Here is a 19,537-nt window from a genome sequence, read left to right as displayed (position 1 = left end):
TCTGACTGGTAGTTCCTTCGTACTGGGGATGCTGCCAAAACCAGGGGGAGAAATAAAAAACTGAGCCGAGAAGAATAATAACTCTAACTATGTACTTGATCCCACAGGAATCTTCATCCATGTACTCAATACCGTAATATCATCAGAAAGATGGCCATCCACACAAATTTTAGGGAAAGCTTTGGAGCTGGAACACTTTCTAGGAGCAGGAGAGCTGAGGAAAAGGCACGGAAGGAAGAGGAAGGACGGCAAATCATTAGGGTATTTGAGGTACATGTCAGTGCTGGTACAGAGAAATATATTTGCCATTAAGCTCTGCTGACATTTTCTCTTTGAACACCTTTTTTGCAGTTGGTTCTGGTCTGGACATATATCTGTCATTTGGGACTTGTATTTTTCAGCCATTTTGCTCAGACTGGCTGTGCTTTTAAATGCCTCACTTTTAAGTTTTTTTGTCCTGAGGTGAAGAACAAATTTGAGAAAACACATTGATTTTTCTATATGACAAAAAATTTCTGAAGGCTTTGAGGCTGAAGGGGATTAATGTTTCCAGGATTTGAATGGTGACTAAACATTTGGCAGAAAGATGATACTGGTACGAAGGGTATTCCTCCTTACCGTCTTGTGAAAATTTTCCTGTGTTTGGCCAGTCTACCCATGTTTCATGAAAAACCTGTTTGCATGTAGAAAGGTGTTTCTTTATAGCTCCAGATGTTACCAGGACTTTCTGTCACAGTAACAGAATTTTATGTACATCCTGCATCCTGTAAAAGATTACAATATAAAATTCATAACACAAGCTATCTGCTTGGCTGTTTTCTCTCTTAGTTGCAGGAGCCATGCATGGATTGCCTCAGATGTCCTTCTGGATCCTTGTGGTAAACGCTGCAAGGCCCTGCAAAACCCTGTCCTCTTTGCTCACTGTGATGATACTTTTGCCACTCCTGGGAGGCGGGGAAGAGAGTGTAGAAGGATGCCCTGACTGTGACAACAACTGCAGAACTCCAGGGAAAGAGAGGCTGGTACAAGAAAGCTGAGGAAAAGGCACGGAAGGGAGCGGAAGAACCTGTGGTGGGTGGGACAGAGGAAGGAGTAGCAACAGAAGCTCCAACACCCCTTGACCAGCTCTGACAGGTCCACAGTCTTCTTATGGTGGTGGCCCCAGGGCTGGATGTGGTATTCTGGGTATGTTCTTGTGAGAGTGGAATAGAGGGGGAGAATCCACTCCCTCTAAACTTTCCTCCAAAAGACAGTTTCAGTATAGTATTTTAAAAGAAAGGGAAAAGAATCCCTGAAAAGACAGTCTGTAGAAACAGTACTAGTACTGCTACAAGCAGTTTTGCACAGTTATGGATGTGATTAGCTAATTTAATGAGCCAAGCTGGTTTTACCACAACCCGTGAATATTTGAGGCCACCTGGTCTGTTCAGCCTGGAGGAGACTGAGGGGAGATCTCATTGCAGCTACCACTTCATTGTGAGGGCAAGAGGGGAGGCAGGCTGATCTCTTCTCTGTGGTGCCCGAGGGAATGGCCTGAAGTTGTGTCAGGGCGGGTTTAGGTTGGATATCAGGAAAAGGCTCTTGACCCAGAGGATGGTTGGACACTGGCAAAGCTTCCCCAGGGAAGTGGTCACAGCACCAAGCCTGGCAGAACTCAGAAAGATTTTGGACAATGCTCTCAGGCGCATGGCGTGACTCGGTGTGTGCTGTGCAGAACCAGGACTTGGACTCGATGATCCATTTGGGTCGCTTCCAGCTCAGGGTATTCAGTGATTCTGTGAAGCGCGGCTTTGCTGACACTTAGCGCCCTCAGAGCTTTGGGTTTTATTTCAGCCTTGGGACGGGAACCCAGGGAAGAGCACCGCGGAAAGCACCCCCCCCGGGCGGGCCGCCCGTGCCCCGCGGGCCCTGAGGGCTGAGGGCGGCCCGCGGCGGGCGGGGCCGGGCGCGGCGGGGGGAGTGACGCGCGCGGGCCCCGCCCCGCTCACCTCCGCCCCGCCCCTCTCCTCGCGCCGCTCCCGCCCGGCAGCCGCGGCGCCCGGCAGCGCCTCTCCTGCGTGCGCTCCCTCCGCTTGGTACGGCCCACCCCGCCGGGGATCATGGCGATTGATGGTAAGTAGGCCAATAACGGGCTCCTCTCTCTCGCCCCGAACCGCTCCCCTCCCCCAGCCCCCTCCTCTCCCTCTCCTCCCCCGGGCACGGGGAGAGGGGCGGCTCCGGGGGGAGGGAGGGCTCCCACCGCGGCGGGAGGTGGGGGCGCAGCGAAGCCGAGCGGGACCCCAGCCGAGGAGGGCGGCGGGGACGCTTCCTCTGCTCCCCGTTCCCCTCGGCCCGGCCGCGGGGGCTGCGGGTCAAGGGCTCTTTGGTGACGGGGGAGAGGTGAGCGCGGTGCTCCCTCCGCCCGTCTCCGTGCCCGGGAGCCGGGCGGGGTAAATCAATCCCAGGCACCGTGGCCGGCATCCTTCCTTCTCCTCTTCCTCCGCCGCCGCCTGCCCCGGTGATGCCGGGCGTGCGCCCGTGGGCGTCGCGGAGGGGACCCGGGGAGGACGGAGCCATCCATTCCCCCGCGCCGTCAGCCGCCCTTGCCCCGGCGAGGAGGCGGGGGCGGGCGGCGCAGCCCCCCGGGCCGGGCTCTGCCGCCCCTGCCCGCCGCCGGGTCCCGGACCGCCGGGCCCCCGCGCCGGGAAGGTCGGTGCCGGAGGTGCGCAGCCCTGTCCACCCTTCCCGCAGGGACTTTGCCAACTGCTCTGAAACTCGTTGTCACTCTCCTGGCCCCGGAGTCTCTGAAAACTGAGTCCCCAGGCGAGGGATGCTCCCTGCTCTCTGCCGGTTGCTGGGCGCTAACAGGCTGCACAGGAGCTGCTGTCCGCAGATCTTTCTAGTCATCACTTAGGAACAACAACAACAACAAGGGAGCGAGATGTACTAGACACTTGTTGGGTTTGTTTAGAGATGCTCATCTTCAAAGGCAGGGCTTCTGAGCTTTGCTTTGAAACCTCTCCTCTCGACTCTGAGAGTAATTTTACACCTCGTTAAAAATCCTTAAAAAAAAAAATCCCAAACAATACGAACTTTATTTCTAGCCAGACAAGGACCTGAAGTATACAGCTTCCTCGGCCGAGGTGTTTTTTTTTTTTCCTGAAGGCATCTGTTGTTATAACTCAAAGGATGTAGGAAAACAGTGTGTATGTGGGGGAAACAAACTGTTCTGGTTTGTTTCGCATGTGGGATGCTTCTCTGCTGTCAGTTTCCCTGGATTAGTAATTCAGGCCTCTAAGAAGAAGTTGCACTGATCAAGCAAAGCTGCGTGTTCACCCAGTCTTGGAAGCTGTGCACACTAGGAGTCTGAGCTGGCCAGCTTTGTGTTGGCTGGGTTCTTTTCTGCTGAAAAGTCCTCTTAATATTATCAAGAAGATAGCAAAAAAATTCTGCTGGGTCTGGACATTTTACATAACTTGAGCTCAGAAAAAAAAAAAAAATTATCCTTCAAAATCTGTCTCTGTTTTCATTTTAGGCAGCATTATCCCAGAAATCTGTGAGGATGTGTTAGATCTGAAAATATTCATGATATGTGAAATTCATGTGTTATATTTTCAGAGGATTTAGGGTATTATTTCTTTAAAGTCATGGATGAATACAGCAATCTAGCATTTGAAAATAATGCAACACTTCTTATTATGGCCAGACTTTAGAAATTGCTCAACTGTCTTGTTGATGCTTATTTGAAATATCCAAAATGGGACTTAAGCTCTTGATAAAATTGGGTGCATAGTTTACATTCAAATGTGAGGTGGGATTAAGAAATGTTCCGTTCATGAAAGTGGTCGGCTAGGTTTTCATTTAGGACTCTTCCTGAAGACAGCAAATACAATGTATTTTTCTGCATGTAGCCGGCATGCCTCCTCCTCTTTGCTTTCAAACTGACAGGCTGACTGCTCTAGAGTTGTTGGTAGGTGTTGCAATTTTTATTCCTTGATGATCTTTCCCTCCTGTTTGTGCAACAGTACCTTGCTTTGACTGTACTTTTAGCAGTACTGTGTTCTGGCCATCAGTTAAAAATATGAGTTTGATTGGGTTGAACATTAGCTCTTGAAGGCAGTATCAAACCATGGGATTTCTAGTCTTAATTGTCAAAATACAGAATTTGCATTGTGTCAGAGTAAATCTGTAAATGTATTTATGTAAGCAGAGAAAATACTTTGCTCAATTTTAAGGGCACTGCATTTGGCCAGGTTTTTTTTTGTTTGTTTGTTTGTTTTTGGGTTTTTTTTTTTTTTTTTTAGGCAGAGAAGATTGAAAACTTCTCTTTGAAGAATAAATATAAAATAGCTCAAAACTATAAAATAGCTCAAAACTCCTTCAAAGCAGGACATAGATGAGAAGAGTGCACAACATTAAAAGAGCTCAAATTAATACAATTAAAATCATTTGAAGTACCATTTCCACTGTCACTTTTTCAGCATACCAGCTTCCAGTGGTTTTAACACTAAACCCCAAAGTTTTTGTAAAAAGTGAGGCATTTTGTGTAAAGCGTTACAGAGAACCAGGGTGCCACTGGCCGTGGCCAGCGACCCTTTTGGTCAACGTCAGTGCTTTGTTACGCTCACTGACAGACGTTTAAAACACAAGTATTCTTCATATGGCCAAGTTCAAAGCCCTAATCTAGTGATTGCAGGAACTGTTACATCTTTTTCTTTAGAAAGTTTTCTTTAGAAAGTGTTAAAACGTGTTCCATTTATGTATCTTTATAAAGACATCCAGTTAGTGTTTGCATAGGTCAGGCAATCTCAGAGTTGTGAGGAAACAACAGAGAGCAACTCTGTTGGAAAAATTCTGGCTCAAATGCGTCTAAAGAATTGTATTTGCGGTTCTTATTTTCTGTATAGTTATCTTCCAAAACACAATTAGCATTTACTAGGAGCTCTGTTTTATCACGCAGGGTTATTTTGCAGGGTTATATTGTTGCTTAATATTTCCACATTTTCATAGGGCAGGATTAATATGGACAGTATCAGAATGGGGAGGTCAAACTGATGGTAAGGTCAAACTGAAAGCAGTAGTAAAACCAGACTGGTGGGCAGTCTGAGATTAAAATCCCTCCAATCTACTGCTCCCCAAGCCTGGGGTCTTCTGGCAGTTTGCTGGGAGTGGTGAAGGAAGTTGAGGAGTGACTTTTGAGAATCCTTCTGCACCACTGTGGTGATGTTCCTCACGGCGACATTAACTTGATTGCTTTATGCTGCTTCTCCTCTTTTGAGGAATAGCAAAGCTTTGGTGCCTGCCTTAGAGAAGTCTGTTGAATTGAGGTCTGGGTGAGGAGCCAGCAATGGAAACCACATTTCATTGCATGGAGGGGGGAGCAAAGAAATGTTAGAGGTCACAGGTGGAATGTTTTATAATGTAATTGTATGTCTTGTGTATCATCATGAATCTACTTTTACCAGATTTTTGGGCTGCACTTGGACGTGCTGCAATCTAGCGCAGGCTGCACAAGTTTACATTTCTCAAGGAGGGGAATACACCTGGAGATGAATCTTCTTAGACTGAGCTAAATTTTACTGGTTTTAAACTCTTGCATATAGTTTCCATTGTGAGGAGTTTAATGCTAATAAATGAGAAGTAGTATTAAAGAGAATAATGAGCTGTACAGATAGAAGGAATTTAGAGGAGAAAGAATTACAGTGCGGTGTTGGTGTTGTCATCTAATAAGTTACTGAAAAAATAATGAGACTAATGGGCTTTCCCCTATTTTCCCCCTGTGCTCCTATCAGTTTAACACTTCTCCTTCCTGATGCAGAGGTCAAGGTCTTTACAAGTATCTACCTTTCTGATCATTTTGTTCCTAAGTGTCTGTGAAGTGTCGTAGTCTCTCTCAGATTTCTGAGAAGATTGTCTCCTTCTTTTTCCCCATCTTCCAGCTGCCTGGTTTGGAGCAGGCAGCCGCACCTGTGTGTGCTGTGCAGGAGTTTATTAGCTGGTGGGTTGTCCTTGTGTTCGGTGGAGCTTGTGTTTTGTTGTATTTGACCGCTGATTTTTGTGAAACATTAAATTAGGTTCTTAAGACTTTTTGACAATTTTGTCTTAAATTAGCCAGAGAATTTGTAAACAATAGGAGGATGAGGCAAGGAGTGAACTGTTTAATTATATAACCCTCATTTCCTTGGGAAACAAAGACAAAAATTATGGAATGAATCTACTTTTTGTTTATGGATACAAAAAGAGAGAGTATTTAGAACACTGCTTCTTATAGGTCACATGAAAACTATGCCTTATTGCAAATTTCCAGAATCTAGAAAAGGAAACAACAGAGCAATGAGCTGCTAACAGAGCTTAAGTAGGAGTATCATGTGTAGCTTGTAGGTTGAATCTGGCCTGGGGAACAATTTTATCTTGACTTCCCGACTACCTGGGCTATGCAGGTGTCACTGCAGGGTGCACTAGGAGGGTGTAAGGTGACATGGAGATTCTCAGGTTAGTGCTGACCTGACATGACAACAGTGCTTCTGAATCCAAGTTGGTGTGGCCAGGGCAGGGGTTGAGCAGTATCGGCAGTATTTAATGAAGCCTAAATATATGAAGACATATTTTATATTTAGGCCCACTCTTAAACACGTTTGACAACTGTGTGGTGGATCACATGTCAGGGTTTCGTATTGGATTTGGCCACACAGAGTTGGTTTAATGCTGCCTTATGCTTATTCAGTGACTGTGGTGGAAACTGTTCAGGGAGTGTGGCCTGGTATTGTCATTGTAAGGATGATTTCCTGCATTATTTGCTGATGACAGTGAAACACTGTGCCATAGGCAAAATCACCAGTTTTCTGGTTGGATTGTCTTACACCATCATTGCTGTAGTATTGAATCTATTGAAATAAAGAAAGTTGGTAGGTCTCTTATCTTTTAGATAACAAAGGGGGCAACCTTTTTTTAAAAAAACCCACCTAATCTCTAATGCTTTAAAGACTTCTTTTTGACAAGTTCCCTGTGGGCTGAGATGGGCTGAGATGACGCTATCATACTTAATATAAGAAGAGTTGGTGTGTTCAGAGTGAAATTTTTCTTGAATTCTCTTAGTTTTTAATGCCTAGCACTTCTGCAAATTGGAATTCTTGGCTTTCAAGATGGGCATGCCAGAAAGTAAACACGCAGTCACTACCTGATTAAAAATGTTTGCCTATGTTGCCATCCAAATACAGGGAACCTCTGGGAAAGGAAAGAGTTTTGCTGTCTTCCAGAGAACCTTCAGCTGTTTTAACCATTAGGCCTAATTTTCTCTTCAGCCTAATTCAGTTATACCTCTTCCAGCTTTTGTAGTGAATCATGCAAGGGATTCACAGCAGACACTCTCAAACTTTTTCCTGAATATTGTCAGGTTTTGAACTGCATAAGGCCAAGGGCCCATGTTGCATGTAAAAGTTGAAGTGGATTTCAAGCAGCAATTAATCACTGGATCTCCTAATCTTTGTGCATTTCACTCTTGGAGATGGGAGATGTCTCCTGATTTCTGCGTAAATCTGTTTGTAGAATAAGAAGGGGAAATTTGGGGAGGATTTTGAAAGTTAATTCTAAGACACCGAATTAGTGTTGTGAGCTAATAGGTCCCATTCTGCAGAGAATAATCTTTGATGTGAAAAGGGGTAAATTCAGTATGACTGACACATCTTACAGGTACTTTTGTTCTGTAGGTTAAAATAAGCAGTTTTCCTACCAAGTAGAATCTTTTGCAAAACAAATTCTTTGTAGTAATTTCCCTTTGTATCACAAACATACTGCATTGTCTGAAACATTTGAAATTCTTTCTATGAGTATATTTTTCTCCATAGATCGTAAAGTAATTTAAAAAGAAGAGATATTTCTCAGTTTACTTTCTCTTGTGAAATCTTGTTCTAGAGTAGGGATTAGTGGTGTTAATTAAAAACCATAGGAATTTGCTAGAAGTCATACTAATTTTTCATCCTTGTTTTTGTTGTCAGTTTTTGGTTTTGACATCTTTATTTTCTGAACATTTGATAGCATTGTACATTGCTTGGCAATGTATGCTTAATCTTTTTGTAATTTTCTGTGATAAGTTTTCTGGTTTTCTTTCTATTTTTAGTAATTTTAAAAAATATAGGTTTTAGGTCCAATTTGAACCATTTATACTGGATGTTTCTATTGCTTGTTATATTTACTATATTTCCACCAGTAAGACTTATCTGAAGAAGTACGTGACTGAGAACAAGGTGAAATAAAGAACTTACTAATATTTTTTTAGTGCTAATTATATTTCAGATGTCAAAAGTGTAGGGAAAGACAAGTTTGTGGTCATTCTGGAGAGAAAGGAAGCAGAGAGAATACTATTTTCATGATGAGGGGAGAAGATCCCAAATAACCTCTCTACTTTATGAATTAGCTTAGCAAATCCATCTCTTTTTAGCTGCTTTCAGTCCATATAGATGCTTCCATTTATTTCAGTGTGGGTAGGATTGGATGCAAAATTTGTTTGAGAAACAGAAATGGTTATGCTGTTCTTCATCAGTTGTCACTGATTGCTAATTCATTGATCAATGTCATGTTGATTACAAATATAATTTAGAACAAAGTATTTCCCATGAAAAAAGGTTTTTTATTTTCGTCATTAGTTTTATAGTTGGATAACAATGCCCAATATATTCTTAGAACAGGTAGATAATCTATCCTTAGGCTAAGAAATTACTCAATAGGGATCTTTTTAAATAGTGCAAGAAAGAAGACAGTCTTTACAGTAGTTTGTATCAAAATCAGAACATAGATTTATGACTTTTTCTTTTCTAGTCTTGAACACGTCCACTGCTAATTTAATCCGATAGCTAGTTCTCTTATTAGTGGGTTAGGCAGTGAATAATTATTTTATGTTCACCTGTTTATGTCTACCATCTGTTGTGGGTTTCTTTTCTGGTCCAAGAGTCTTAGTCTGTTAAGTCACTCCTCATATGGAAACCATTTGTGTTTTAACCATTTTTATTGACTTTTTTTTGGTCTTTGTCTTCTGCGGTTCTATTTTATTCTTTGAGTTTGTGGGACCAAGAGGAGACCAAAACTGCACAAAATGTAAACATACACCTTATAAATTCAGCTGTTGTTTGCTTTATGGTTTATCTTTTGACTAGTTCTCAGCATTCAGCTTTAAGCATTTCAATTTTTATGTATGCAGTATTACTTGTAGACTAAACTCATGAAAAAGGATGCTAAAGGAATGCAGAGGTGATTTTACACCATGAGTGAGGATGTAACTTTTTCAGGAAAGACACTGATGGCATCTGTAGGGTTGCTGATGTGTGAAAGTCTTTGTTTATTTTCCATTACTATTTTCCATTCAATTTCCATTATTTTCTATAGTTGGTTGTCTGTTCATCCAAGCTCAGATTCTTCCTTAAATTCAGTTTATGGCGTGAGGCAGTTTTTCTAGTAGTTTTGTTGGTACATGGAACCCAGAAGTCTTTCATCATAGCTGTCTTTTAAAATAAATTTGTAGCATGTTGTATGAAACTCTTAACATAAGAATGGTTTTCCTGTGTCTCTTGTATTCCTAGCAGAAGCATTAGCATTTCCACATGCTTGGACATGATGACATTAACATTGTGTTAGGCTTTATCACTTGTATCCTGTTTTATGTTTCTACACTGTAGAACCCTCTTCCTGCTACTCAGCCTGCTCAGTGTTGTCATTCTGTGCTGGAATTTTGTGGGTTTGCCAAGGGAAAAAATAGTTGTCTATTGTTGACTAAAATGTTAAGTAAACGTTTGTTGAATGTGATCCAAACTTATGAAAATGCTAATTAAAAAACAATTCTCAGCAGGAAAGTAATTTATCATGTAAAAAGTGCATCTGAAAAATTACACCTGCTGACAAAAGGCTTTTGTGATACAGTGTAATGTTCTGCTGGAGCTACCAACATGGATTTTTTTTTTTGCCAAAATGAAGAATAATGAATTTTATAAGTGGCAGCCTAAGTTGCATCACAGTTTTGGTGCTGGGACTGGGATTGTGCACTGTGCTTGTTGGTGGCATGGAATGCACCCTGGCTGAGTTTACGGATGATGCCAGGGAAGGAGTACTTAATTAGCTGGAGGGCAGGGCTGCTACCTGGCAAGCTCAGAGTGGGCTGAAGGATCCTCAGAAACTTCCACAAGGACAGGTGAAGTCCAAGGCCCACGCTACCAGCTGCAGGCAGGCAGGCTGCCTGAACAAAACACCCTGAGGATCCTGGCGAGCAGCGAGCTGAACATGGACCAGCCACGTGGCTGTGGCCTGTATCCAGCTGTGTTAATCCAGAGTGCCACTGAGCTGGGAGGGAACATGTACCTGGGACATGAGGAGAGGCTTAGGAAATACATTTGTGTAGTCTGGGGAAATCTGAGGGGCACCCTTACAGCCTTTCATTGTGCAAGGGGGTCTGAGTGATGGAGAGGGGTTGTTAAGCTGCCCAGTGAAAGCCTGTGGGGCAGTGGCTGTGAGCTACGTCAAGGGGAGTCCTGGCTGGCTGCAAGGGAGAAGTGCTGGCACTGACAGGGGTGACACCTTCCCCCTGAGAACCACTGCTGACCAGAGAGGTCTTGGAACTGTGGTCATTGCAGAACGTGGTTGGTTGAGGCTCATAGGAACTTGCTGTAGTGCTGGTCCTGGTCCTGCTCTGAAGTCTTTGAGAGTGCCAGATGTCATTCATTCCCAACCTAAGTCACTCTATGGTAATGCCTGTGCTAAATTCCCTTGACAATTATTATCAGCATCTAGTTATGAAGTTCCAGCTAAGCTCTAAACACAGTAGGACTTGAAATTTTGGGTTGTACTAGTTTAGAAAGACATAAAATTTTCAGTTAATACAAAATTTAGTATTCATCTTTGATGTACATCTTTTAATCTTGTTGCCGCCATAGTCATCTTGGCAAATAGAGACTTGGTATACAAAACCTTTGTCTCAAATTGAGAAAATTAAACTTCATCAGGTGTTCCAGCTGTCTCTGGAAAACATCTGGCCATTCTTTTTGTGTTAAATGTCTTAAATTATTTAGATTTTTAGGATCACTAGGTGGTTCTTCTTGCTCAAGGAAATGAAAATGTTTTCTTGAATATGAAGTTCTAAAATTATTTGATCTTTTATCATTTTTCATTTTACTTCCATTGTCTGGCATTATGAAAAGCTCTGTGTGCCCAAGTGGGCTTGTTTCTGTTCTCATGTTTCTGATTATGTTTTGGAGAGCATTATGTAGTTTAATATGCAAACTCACTTAAAACATTGAAATCTTAAATAGGAGATCATATTCATAGTCAAGATGGAATGGAACTGATAATGATTTGTGTCTAAATCAAGCTTAAATTTTAATTAACCATAATGTTATGGTGAACTAACACTATACTATGATAAATTATTTAAAAATACTATTTAAAGAATAAAATTTAAGTGTGTCATGCCATAGAACCTTTGGGATTTGTGGGCTAACCAACACAAACCCATTTTTTTCAGACTGAAATGCTAAATTAATGATTGGCATCTTGATGTCATGCAAAATGTTTCCACACTTTCAGTCTGGTTTCTTCCAGTAACTAGTTTATTAAAAGCTGAGAGAATTATTGGGAGCTGTAAAGATGGAAAAACTTGGGTTTATTTGTTAATCCATTAATAAAAGGAAGATGTGAATAATGTATTCCACAGTTTTGAGGACCACAGGGGAAAAGAAGAATCTGTCCAGGTCAATTGAGGATAAAATTTCACGTCTTTAATACGTTGGTTAATTTAAAATACAAAAGATGCTTTCTTTAACTTTTATATTATTTGATGTATTTTTATTTAACAGTTATTTCCATCCATCAGCAGTTTAAAAAAAACAAAGTAGTAAATGAATCACCTATTAAAAAAAGAAATAACATTCTAGCATTTTCAAGGAAAATGAAAAGGAATAAAATGCTGACTGTATGCCTGTTCAGTGGTATAAATGTATTTTGTAGCCTTGTGGTCAATAAAAAATAACATGTTGGTTAATGTAAAGGCTTTATTTGGTGGAATGCCATCTTATATTAGAAGTTAAATGTTTGACTTTATAAAACAATAGGTAGCAATGCAGAATCCAAATCTAGAATTAGTATTTTGTGATAGGATTTTAAGCTGGTTGATTTCACTGAGAGCAGTGAATATAATTAAAAATCTATTGCTGCTCTCTTCCCTCAGTCAGTTCTAGGTGAATCTTTATTTTTAACCGTCTGGCATTTTTTGCCGTATTTTTTATTTTTTCTTCACTGCTGAATTTGAAGCTAACAGGGAAAAAATTCTAGGGAGAAGACTTTTAGTCACTCCTGTGGTTTATCTTTTGTTCCCTGAAGATGATTGCAATGACTTTAAAGAAGATTGTAATCTCCCTCTGTCCTGTTTTGGGTTTTGTTTGTTCTTTAATGCCTGGTTTTTATAAAAGCGGATTATATTTTAAATTAAGTTTTTCTTATGTTTTCCTTCCAAAATCCTTTCTGAATGAAAATGATGTTGCCCAGCTTCTAGAATGCACTGAGAAGAGGAAATTATATTGCTGTCACAACTGGCTTTTGTAAGGGCGATGACTCTACAAAGCTCCTGGGATCCTCAGATTCACTGATACTTGATTTCCCATTCAAGAGTATATTTAAAGCTTGTATTTCATACTTCTGAGTATGTTGACATAAAATGAGGATTCTTTTTACTTCCACAGACATTTAATTTTATTTTAGTAGAGTTATGTTTTATTCCATTGATTTGATCCCTTTTATCCTTTCTCACTCCAATGTATGGATTTCCTACAGTTATTTCTTTAAAGCGTAAATTTAATTAGAAATATGGGTATTTTCTTAAAGCTTTGCAATACCATCTGCTAGTGTTACCAATTAAGAGTTTGAAGTATTGGTTGATATCATTACATACTGTATTGATATGTCATAATTAATTTATCATGGAATGGAGGAGAGTAATAAGTGCTATATAATGTATTTCCATATTTTTGAGATGGGGAGAATTTTGTAACCTAAAGCTTGTTTTAGTGCCTTTTGAAGTGTCTGGAGCCAAGGAGTGATTAATGCATATGAAATAGATGTTTTGGGAGGTTTTGGAACGCTGTTTTGTATTTTCATGAGATTGTGGAGAGCTGGGTACAAAAACCCAGGCAGTTCCCCTCAGTTCTGTATTCATATCCATGCACTCTTTTGTTGTCAGTGGAAAAAAGCTGAGTGGGTTAGGGTGTACTTAAGAGAAGCCATAGCTTGATGTAGTTTGGAATTTTAAGGTTTGATCATGGAGCATATCACTCTAAAATATTTTGTTTAGATATTATGTGTTGGTGCTTTGTTTACAAGCTGCAATTCCAATTAAAATGGTTTTTATCAAAATGTAAAAAAAAAAAAAGTATAGTATTTCTAACAACAATTTTGTTATTCTCAAATAAATATCTCAAGTTCTATACAGCTGGTTTTTTTTAATTTAAAAAGTATCTAAAGAACAAATTCTAGGCAAACCAAGTCTTTGCTAATAGGGTTGGAGGGTTGGTTTGGGTGTTTGTGGGTTGGTTTGTTTTTTTTTTTTTTTTTTTTTTTTACCATGGAAGGTAATCATAACTTTATTTTGGCCTTCTATTACACTGGAAGTTTTTTCTTATATTTTCGCAATTCTTCTGTAGATGCCATTCTGTAGGGTAGTTCTCTCCAAACAGGAAATGATGTTTATACTTGGGAAACATTAGTGTTGCTTTTGTGATTTTATCTGTATAAATTCAGTGTAAAGCTCTTCAAACCTTACCACCATTAGCAATATTAAGCCAATGGTACATTTGTTTTCTCCAAGGGATTTAATGTATACTTTCAGAATTTGTTAAGTCAATTTTCCACATTTTTATTAATTGATGGAGTTTTGGAACTTTCTTTTTCAGTGCTTATAAGCCTTGTTAAAAACTGAAATACATTTTATTTGTAACTGTTTTCTAATGGTGTGTTTCCACACAGGTGGAGAACGAACTTGTGGTGTACATGAACTGATCTGCATTAGAAAAGGTAAGCAATGATTTGTGAAAGTGAGCTCCTTAGCTTGTGAATATTCCTGGTGAGAAATCTGCTGTCCATTGTTACACTCTGACTTTTTGTGGATCTAAGTGTTGCATCTTTGTGTTGCCGAATCTTTTGATGCTGACAGTGCCAGCAGGAAAAAATAGTGAAATTATAAAATAAAATTTGATTTTTCACAAGAGGAAAAAATGTGTTCCTCCAAAATTCACCGAGTTACATGTAATATGTTAAAGTTGTTTAGCCGTGGGTATCCATGAAAACTTTGATCTTCGCTTTATTCAGATATTTGTAGGATGATATGATTTTTAGTAGTAATAGAAAGTTGTGAGGACACTTTAGAAAACTGATGTAATGAACTGGTAATCTCTGCCTCTGATTTCAGGTGAGATCCTAATGACTCAAACTTCTTTGAAAACAGCTGCAACAATAGCAAGACCAGCAAATGACAGAGCAGAGCTGTGCTCCAGGGAGGGCTGTTGCAGCTTAAAGCTGAGCTACAGTGACTGAAGTTGGAGCTTGGCAGATCAGCTCAGCTGATGTAAAGGCCAGACAGTTCTGTTTTCTGTCCCTTTTGGCAGCCCTATGCTCCTTCCTGCAGCATTGCTGTTGAATTTCTGTCTTCTTATCTGAAAGCTAATTAAAAAAAAAAAAAAAAAAAAATTTCTTCAAGGATTGTTTCCTTGAGTTGAGTCTCAGTTAGGTCAGAAGAGGCTCACTGCTTTGAAAAGGAAGAAGAAAACGTGGTGGGAGAGGAGTAAAGCTGCAAGACTCTTTTGACAACAGCTGCAGGACTCTTTTGACAACTTAGTGTTAGACTGGCTCAATAATATTGTCAAACCGCATCATACTCTGCAGGAAGAAGCTTTGTTTGTCCTCTTAGCTTCCATTGCATTCACTGAGACATTTTGGTAAAATTGTTTGGGTCTATTGAAACATTTATTTAACAATGCTTAACATCAGAAATAAGTCTAACAGCTAAGGTCAAAATAGTTTTATGGTCACAAGTCATCTTTTCCAAATATCTGCTGAAAGAATTTTTGAGTGTGAATTTGTTATAATACTGTAATTAAGAACATTTCTCTGCTTTTCTATACTGTGAATCATTTAGGTCTTGCCTTTTTAAAAATGCTTTCTCATTTTGGAGGGGAGGTGATTTTTTTCTTTTTATTGTTGTCTCTCTTTTTCCATTGATGGCTAAGTTAGTACGCACAGTGCTCTGTATTCTTTCTGCAATAGGTCCTGTTTGTCTTTCTGAATTGTGAAACTCATGGGAATTTCAGAAGGCCTTCTGATAAACTTTCAAGATTTGTTAATCTTGCTAATCCTTATTTATTTTAGGATGCTGTACTGATTTTAAGAAAAACATTTTTTCTGCATTCTTGGGGACAGTGCTGTACGGTTTTAATGTTAATAGCTGGGAAGTTAAATTGAAAAGATTTTTTTTTTTTTTAAGATGCTGTGTTATATCTGAGCATTGAATTCTAAGCTCTGCTAGCCATTGATACAGTAAATTAAATAACAATAGCATGGAACTTGAGTTTTAGCATTGGTGGTTATAAATTAGCCTAGGGGTAAGTGTGATTAAAAGAGAAATATCCTCTTAGTGCCTTATATACTTGCATTACGTTGGGCTCCTTTTTAGCTCACACAAGTTCCCATGTACATTCTAACCTTTTTATGTCCCTATGTTACTGACAAATTTCTCCTTGTGGTGCATGGATTTGGTGCATTCTTGTCTTTCTTCACTCCCTACTCAGCATGTACCTTTAAAGCAGAAGGTGCTTGCCATTGTACTGCAAATCTTCCAGTCACCTGAAGCTTTGGTTACTTTACCTAAGACTTCACATCTTCTGAGGCACATTCAGGATGCTTTTATTGTCTGACCAAGGCCAGGCTCCTCAGGGTTAATTTATTTGCCAGTTGTCCAGCTCTGCTTGCTTGCCAGGATAAGAGTGCAGACTCAAGATCTCTACTGACATCCTCCGAATAGGAAGCCATTTCCAAGCTGAGAATTCCTGGCTGCCAGCAGTCTCAAGCTGGTCTCATCAGACTGTACAGCTTTGTCCTTAATGTCACTGAGTGCTCATGTCCAGCTTCTGCAGGATGGAGTTTCCCATCTCTTGGCTGTGCCCTGAAAGCCAAGCTGTTTTTTCATCTGCAAGCTCACAGTAGAAGTTGAATGGACAGATTAAGTGTTCACATGGCTAATTCTCTGCAGTCTTGTCTGGTACTGGGTAAGGTTGCTGTGTGCCCTTCTCCTTTTTCTCTGATGTCTGTGTGACTGTGGCACCAGGAGAGTACATTCCAGCACTCCTGGCATTCATCCACTCCCTCATTTTCATTGAATACTGTCTGTGAGGCTTTGAGAGCTGGTGATGTTTGACAAAATGGTTCTGCATTTGCATTTGCCTGAAAGCCTCTCATGCTTTCTGCCAGGGTATGGAGGGTAACTGTGAGTTGGAATGCCCGTGTGGAACCTCTGAAAGAAACATTAGTAGTAAATAGCCTGCATTAAGTAACTGGAGTTCTTCCGGTCTACACTTGTGCTTTGCTTGTCTGTCCGTCTTTCTTCCAGTCCTTCCAAGTACATGGTTGTTGAGAAGCAGCTAATAGGATAAACAGTGATGTTCCATCTTATTTTTCCTGCGCTGAATAGGGAAAAGGGAAAAGTAAGCATGCAAACAAGCATGTGTCTTCTATGAATAATGCATGGGAAAACTTTCCGGTTTCAAGTGATGGAATGTAATTACAATTTATATGGGGATTATATGACTTGAAGAACACCTGTTGCTGGTGGCTAATTTTTCTTTCTAGTCAGCAAAGTTACACATCCCTAAATTGTATTTTTCTTGCCTGCCCTTTCCTTTTTAACTAGGAAAATAGGAACCTTGGAGTATTGGATGATGAAATGTGGAAAGGGACCAGAAAGGTCCACAAAGCTAAGCACGATTACACCATTTAGCTCAAATAACATAATGAAGACTTCTTAGCTGTAGTTGAAGGCATAGCTGCAAAAGCAAAACCTAAGCCTTAAACAGGAAATGTCTGCTCTAAGATTATTCAGCTGTAAAAATGAATATAACTTGAAACCTCACTTTTCCTGCTTTTTAGGTTTTGTATTTCTCAGGTTAGTTAAAATGATAGACTCAAAGGTTTGCAAGTACTGGTTATAATGGTCATTGAATAGCTGACATTATGTCTGTTCTAGTGTAAATGTGATCCCAATATGGCATCAATACAGGACTCAGATTTGCTGCTCAAAGATGAAGCAGTTGTCTGGCACAGGCTTCCTCCTGTGTCACAATGTTGCTATAGTTTTGTCGTTGCTGAAGAGACCGCGGTGTGGGTCTCCCTCTAGGCTGCACAAGGATTGCAGTACTTTTATAGGGTTTTGTTACTTGGATTCCTTTTAGCAGATTTGTACATTTTTGAGAGGAATCTGCAAAGAGCTGATCAGGAGTAAGGAGACTAACAGGCTGTTCTGGAAAGCCTTGAAAACTAACTCTTATGTATTTTTAAAGAGACTTCCTCTAAATGCATAAATATAGGGAGTGTGTGTCCTGAAAATTAGAGTATTTTGTGGCTGTTGTATACCATCTAATAGCTACAAAATACTGAGCAAGTCACTTCCCAGCTTGCAAAAAGAACTTTAAGATGTACTATCAGCTATTAGGGAATCACTGAAATATGTGTCTCCAATGTTTAGTATAGTTAAGTAGTTGAAGTTTTTGTGCGGTTTTTTATTTACACATTGTTGAAATCTGGAAATTGGAAAAAAGGAAAAATAGATTCTTGCTTTTATTATAAATTAGCTTCTTGTTTACATTCTGTTATTTAATGCAAGTTTGTGTTCACTCATTTATTCAGTATCTAACAATACAACTTGAAGCCTTGGCTGGGGAAAGAAGAGTCCTGCTTAGTTTTTGACAACAGAAGGCGACAGAGTTTCTCTGAGTCTACTCAGTTAGTAGTTTGTCTTTTTGCTGGATATCTTCCTAGTATCCAGCTGTTTTTGAGAGAGTCAGGATATCTGTTAAGTTGTTCCTTATTTGTTATGGACATAAAAGAATTCAGGAAACTTCAGATTAGACTTGAGAAAAATATATCTTTTTTAGCTGTACAGTGCAGCTGCAAATCTAACTTGGAATTAGTTGTTAGATTTAAGTAATATTTTAATTAAGGCTGTTTCAGGTTCTGTTTGTACAAACAAGGCAGATTTGTGATGAGTGTTAACAATATTGAGCTATAACTGAAGAAACTCCTCTTTAATATATTCTGCTATGTATTCACTGTGTGACATGGAAGTGACATTAAAGGAGAAAATACATGGCCATATTATTTTTTTGGTTTCTTTCACTCAACATTTTTCACTTGTTTATTTTTGAAGTAGTGCAAAGTGATACTTCTAACTCAGCAGCGTGTTTTGTATTTAATTAATGGAAATGTAGATTGAGTATCCAAGTAAGGGCTAAGTTGCACAGAGATTTAAAAATTATATTTAAGCCTTTTTTTTTCTTTTGCAAGATGTTCTTTCCTTTCTATTGTTGTGGCAGTCTTGCAAACAAAGGAAATTATTCAGCAAACTGACTTTGTAACTAAGAATGGAACAGAAGTGCTCTCTTTAATATGCAAAAGAGAAGTTGCAAAAAGACAATGTCTTTGTCTGACAATGAAAAATGTCACTTGTAATAATAATTTTGAAAAGATAAGAAGGTGTGAATTTTTGCTTTGTCAGAAGTATGTTTTAAGTAGAACTATTCCTCTTTAATGTTCTGGTCAACTATCCTTATCCATTTGCATGTGTCTGAATATTAAGCTGCCAACTACATTTAATCCAAATGGAAAAAAAAGTAACATTTATTCATTAGTTTAATTTTACAGTAGAAACATTATAATATTGAAAGTCAACTTCATCTGATACTCAAGTTATCTTACACTGTGTTAGTCTACACTAAGTAACTGATTCTGAAAAAGGAATGAAATAATTTTCCCCTTTCTTCCTGCTATCATCCACTTGGTAGAACTATTTGTTCTTCATCAGGAGAAGGGTGATGCCACAGATAGTCGCAAATTTCTTTAAATTAGATAACCTCACATTAATGTAAAATGTAAATATATGTTGTTTCTATACTCATTTAGAGGTTCAGATTTGGACAGTACAGTGTAAAGTGCACTTTCTCTTTTTACAAAGAGGAATAAAATCTTTTCATTTAGAAAGTGTAAACAGCTAAAGCTACTTGTATAATATATGAAGAAAATAATAATTAGTGCTTTTTTTCAAGGCTTGACAATTTTTTTATCCCATGGATACTAGACTTCATAGAATTGGGAGATATTTAGACATATTGCTCAATGTTTTTTTTAAAAAGTAATAATGTTAAAATTAACACGACCAGAATATATATTCTGAATTTGCTCTCTCTTGGAAAAGCAATCTGTATGTACATGTTTTGGATTAGAGAAAATTCAGTGCAAAGTAAATACTTTTCTTTGAGCTTACTGA

The 19,537-nt window shown here is 39.5% G+C and overlaps 1 protein-coding gene across 3 annotated transcripts in view; it reads left to right on the top strand.

The window, feature by feature from the left end:
• Window positions 1–2,002: 2,002 nt before the first annotated feature.
• The window catches only part of SYT14 (synaptotagmin 14), an 87,831-nt gene continuing 70,296 nt past the window's right edge, over window positions 2,003–19,537 (top strand). For all 3 annotated transcript variants that reach the window (XM_040058946.2, XM_040058945.2, XM_040058944.2), the window contains exons 1-2: window positions 2,003–2,112; window positions 13,975–14,022. In XM_040058946.2, the coding sequence (XP_039914880.1) occupies window positions 2,100–2,112; window positions 13,975–14,022 (61 nt within the window). In that variant the 5' untranslated portion in view covers window positions 2,003–2,099. The remainder of the gene's footprint in view (window positions 2,113–13,974; window positions 14,023–19,537) is intronic.

This window comes from Hirundo rustica, chromosome 3 (assembly GCF_015227805.2).
Source record: "Hirundo rustica isolate bHirRus1 chromosome 3, bHirRus1.pri.v3, whole genome shotgun sequence".
In the NCBI taxonomy this organism is placed as follows: Eukaryota; Metazoa; Chordata; class Aves; order Passeriformes; family Hirundinidae; genus Hirundo; species Hirundo rustica.
This window is presented reverse-complemented; position numbering and strand designations above follow the sequence as displayed.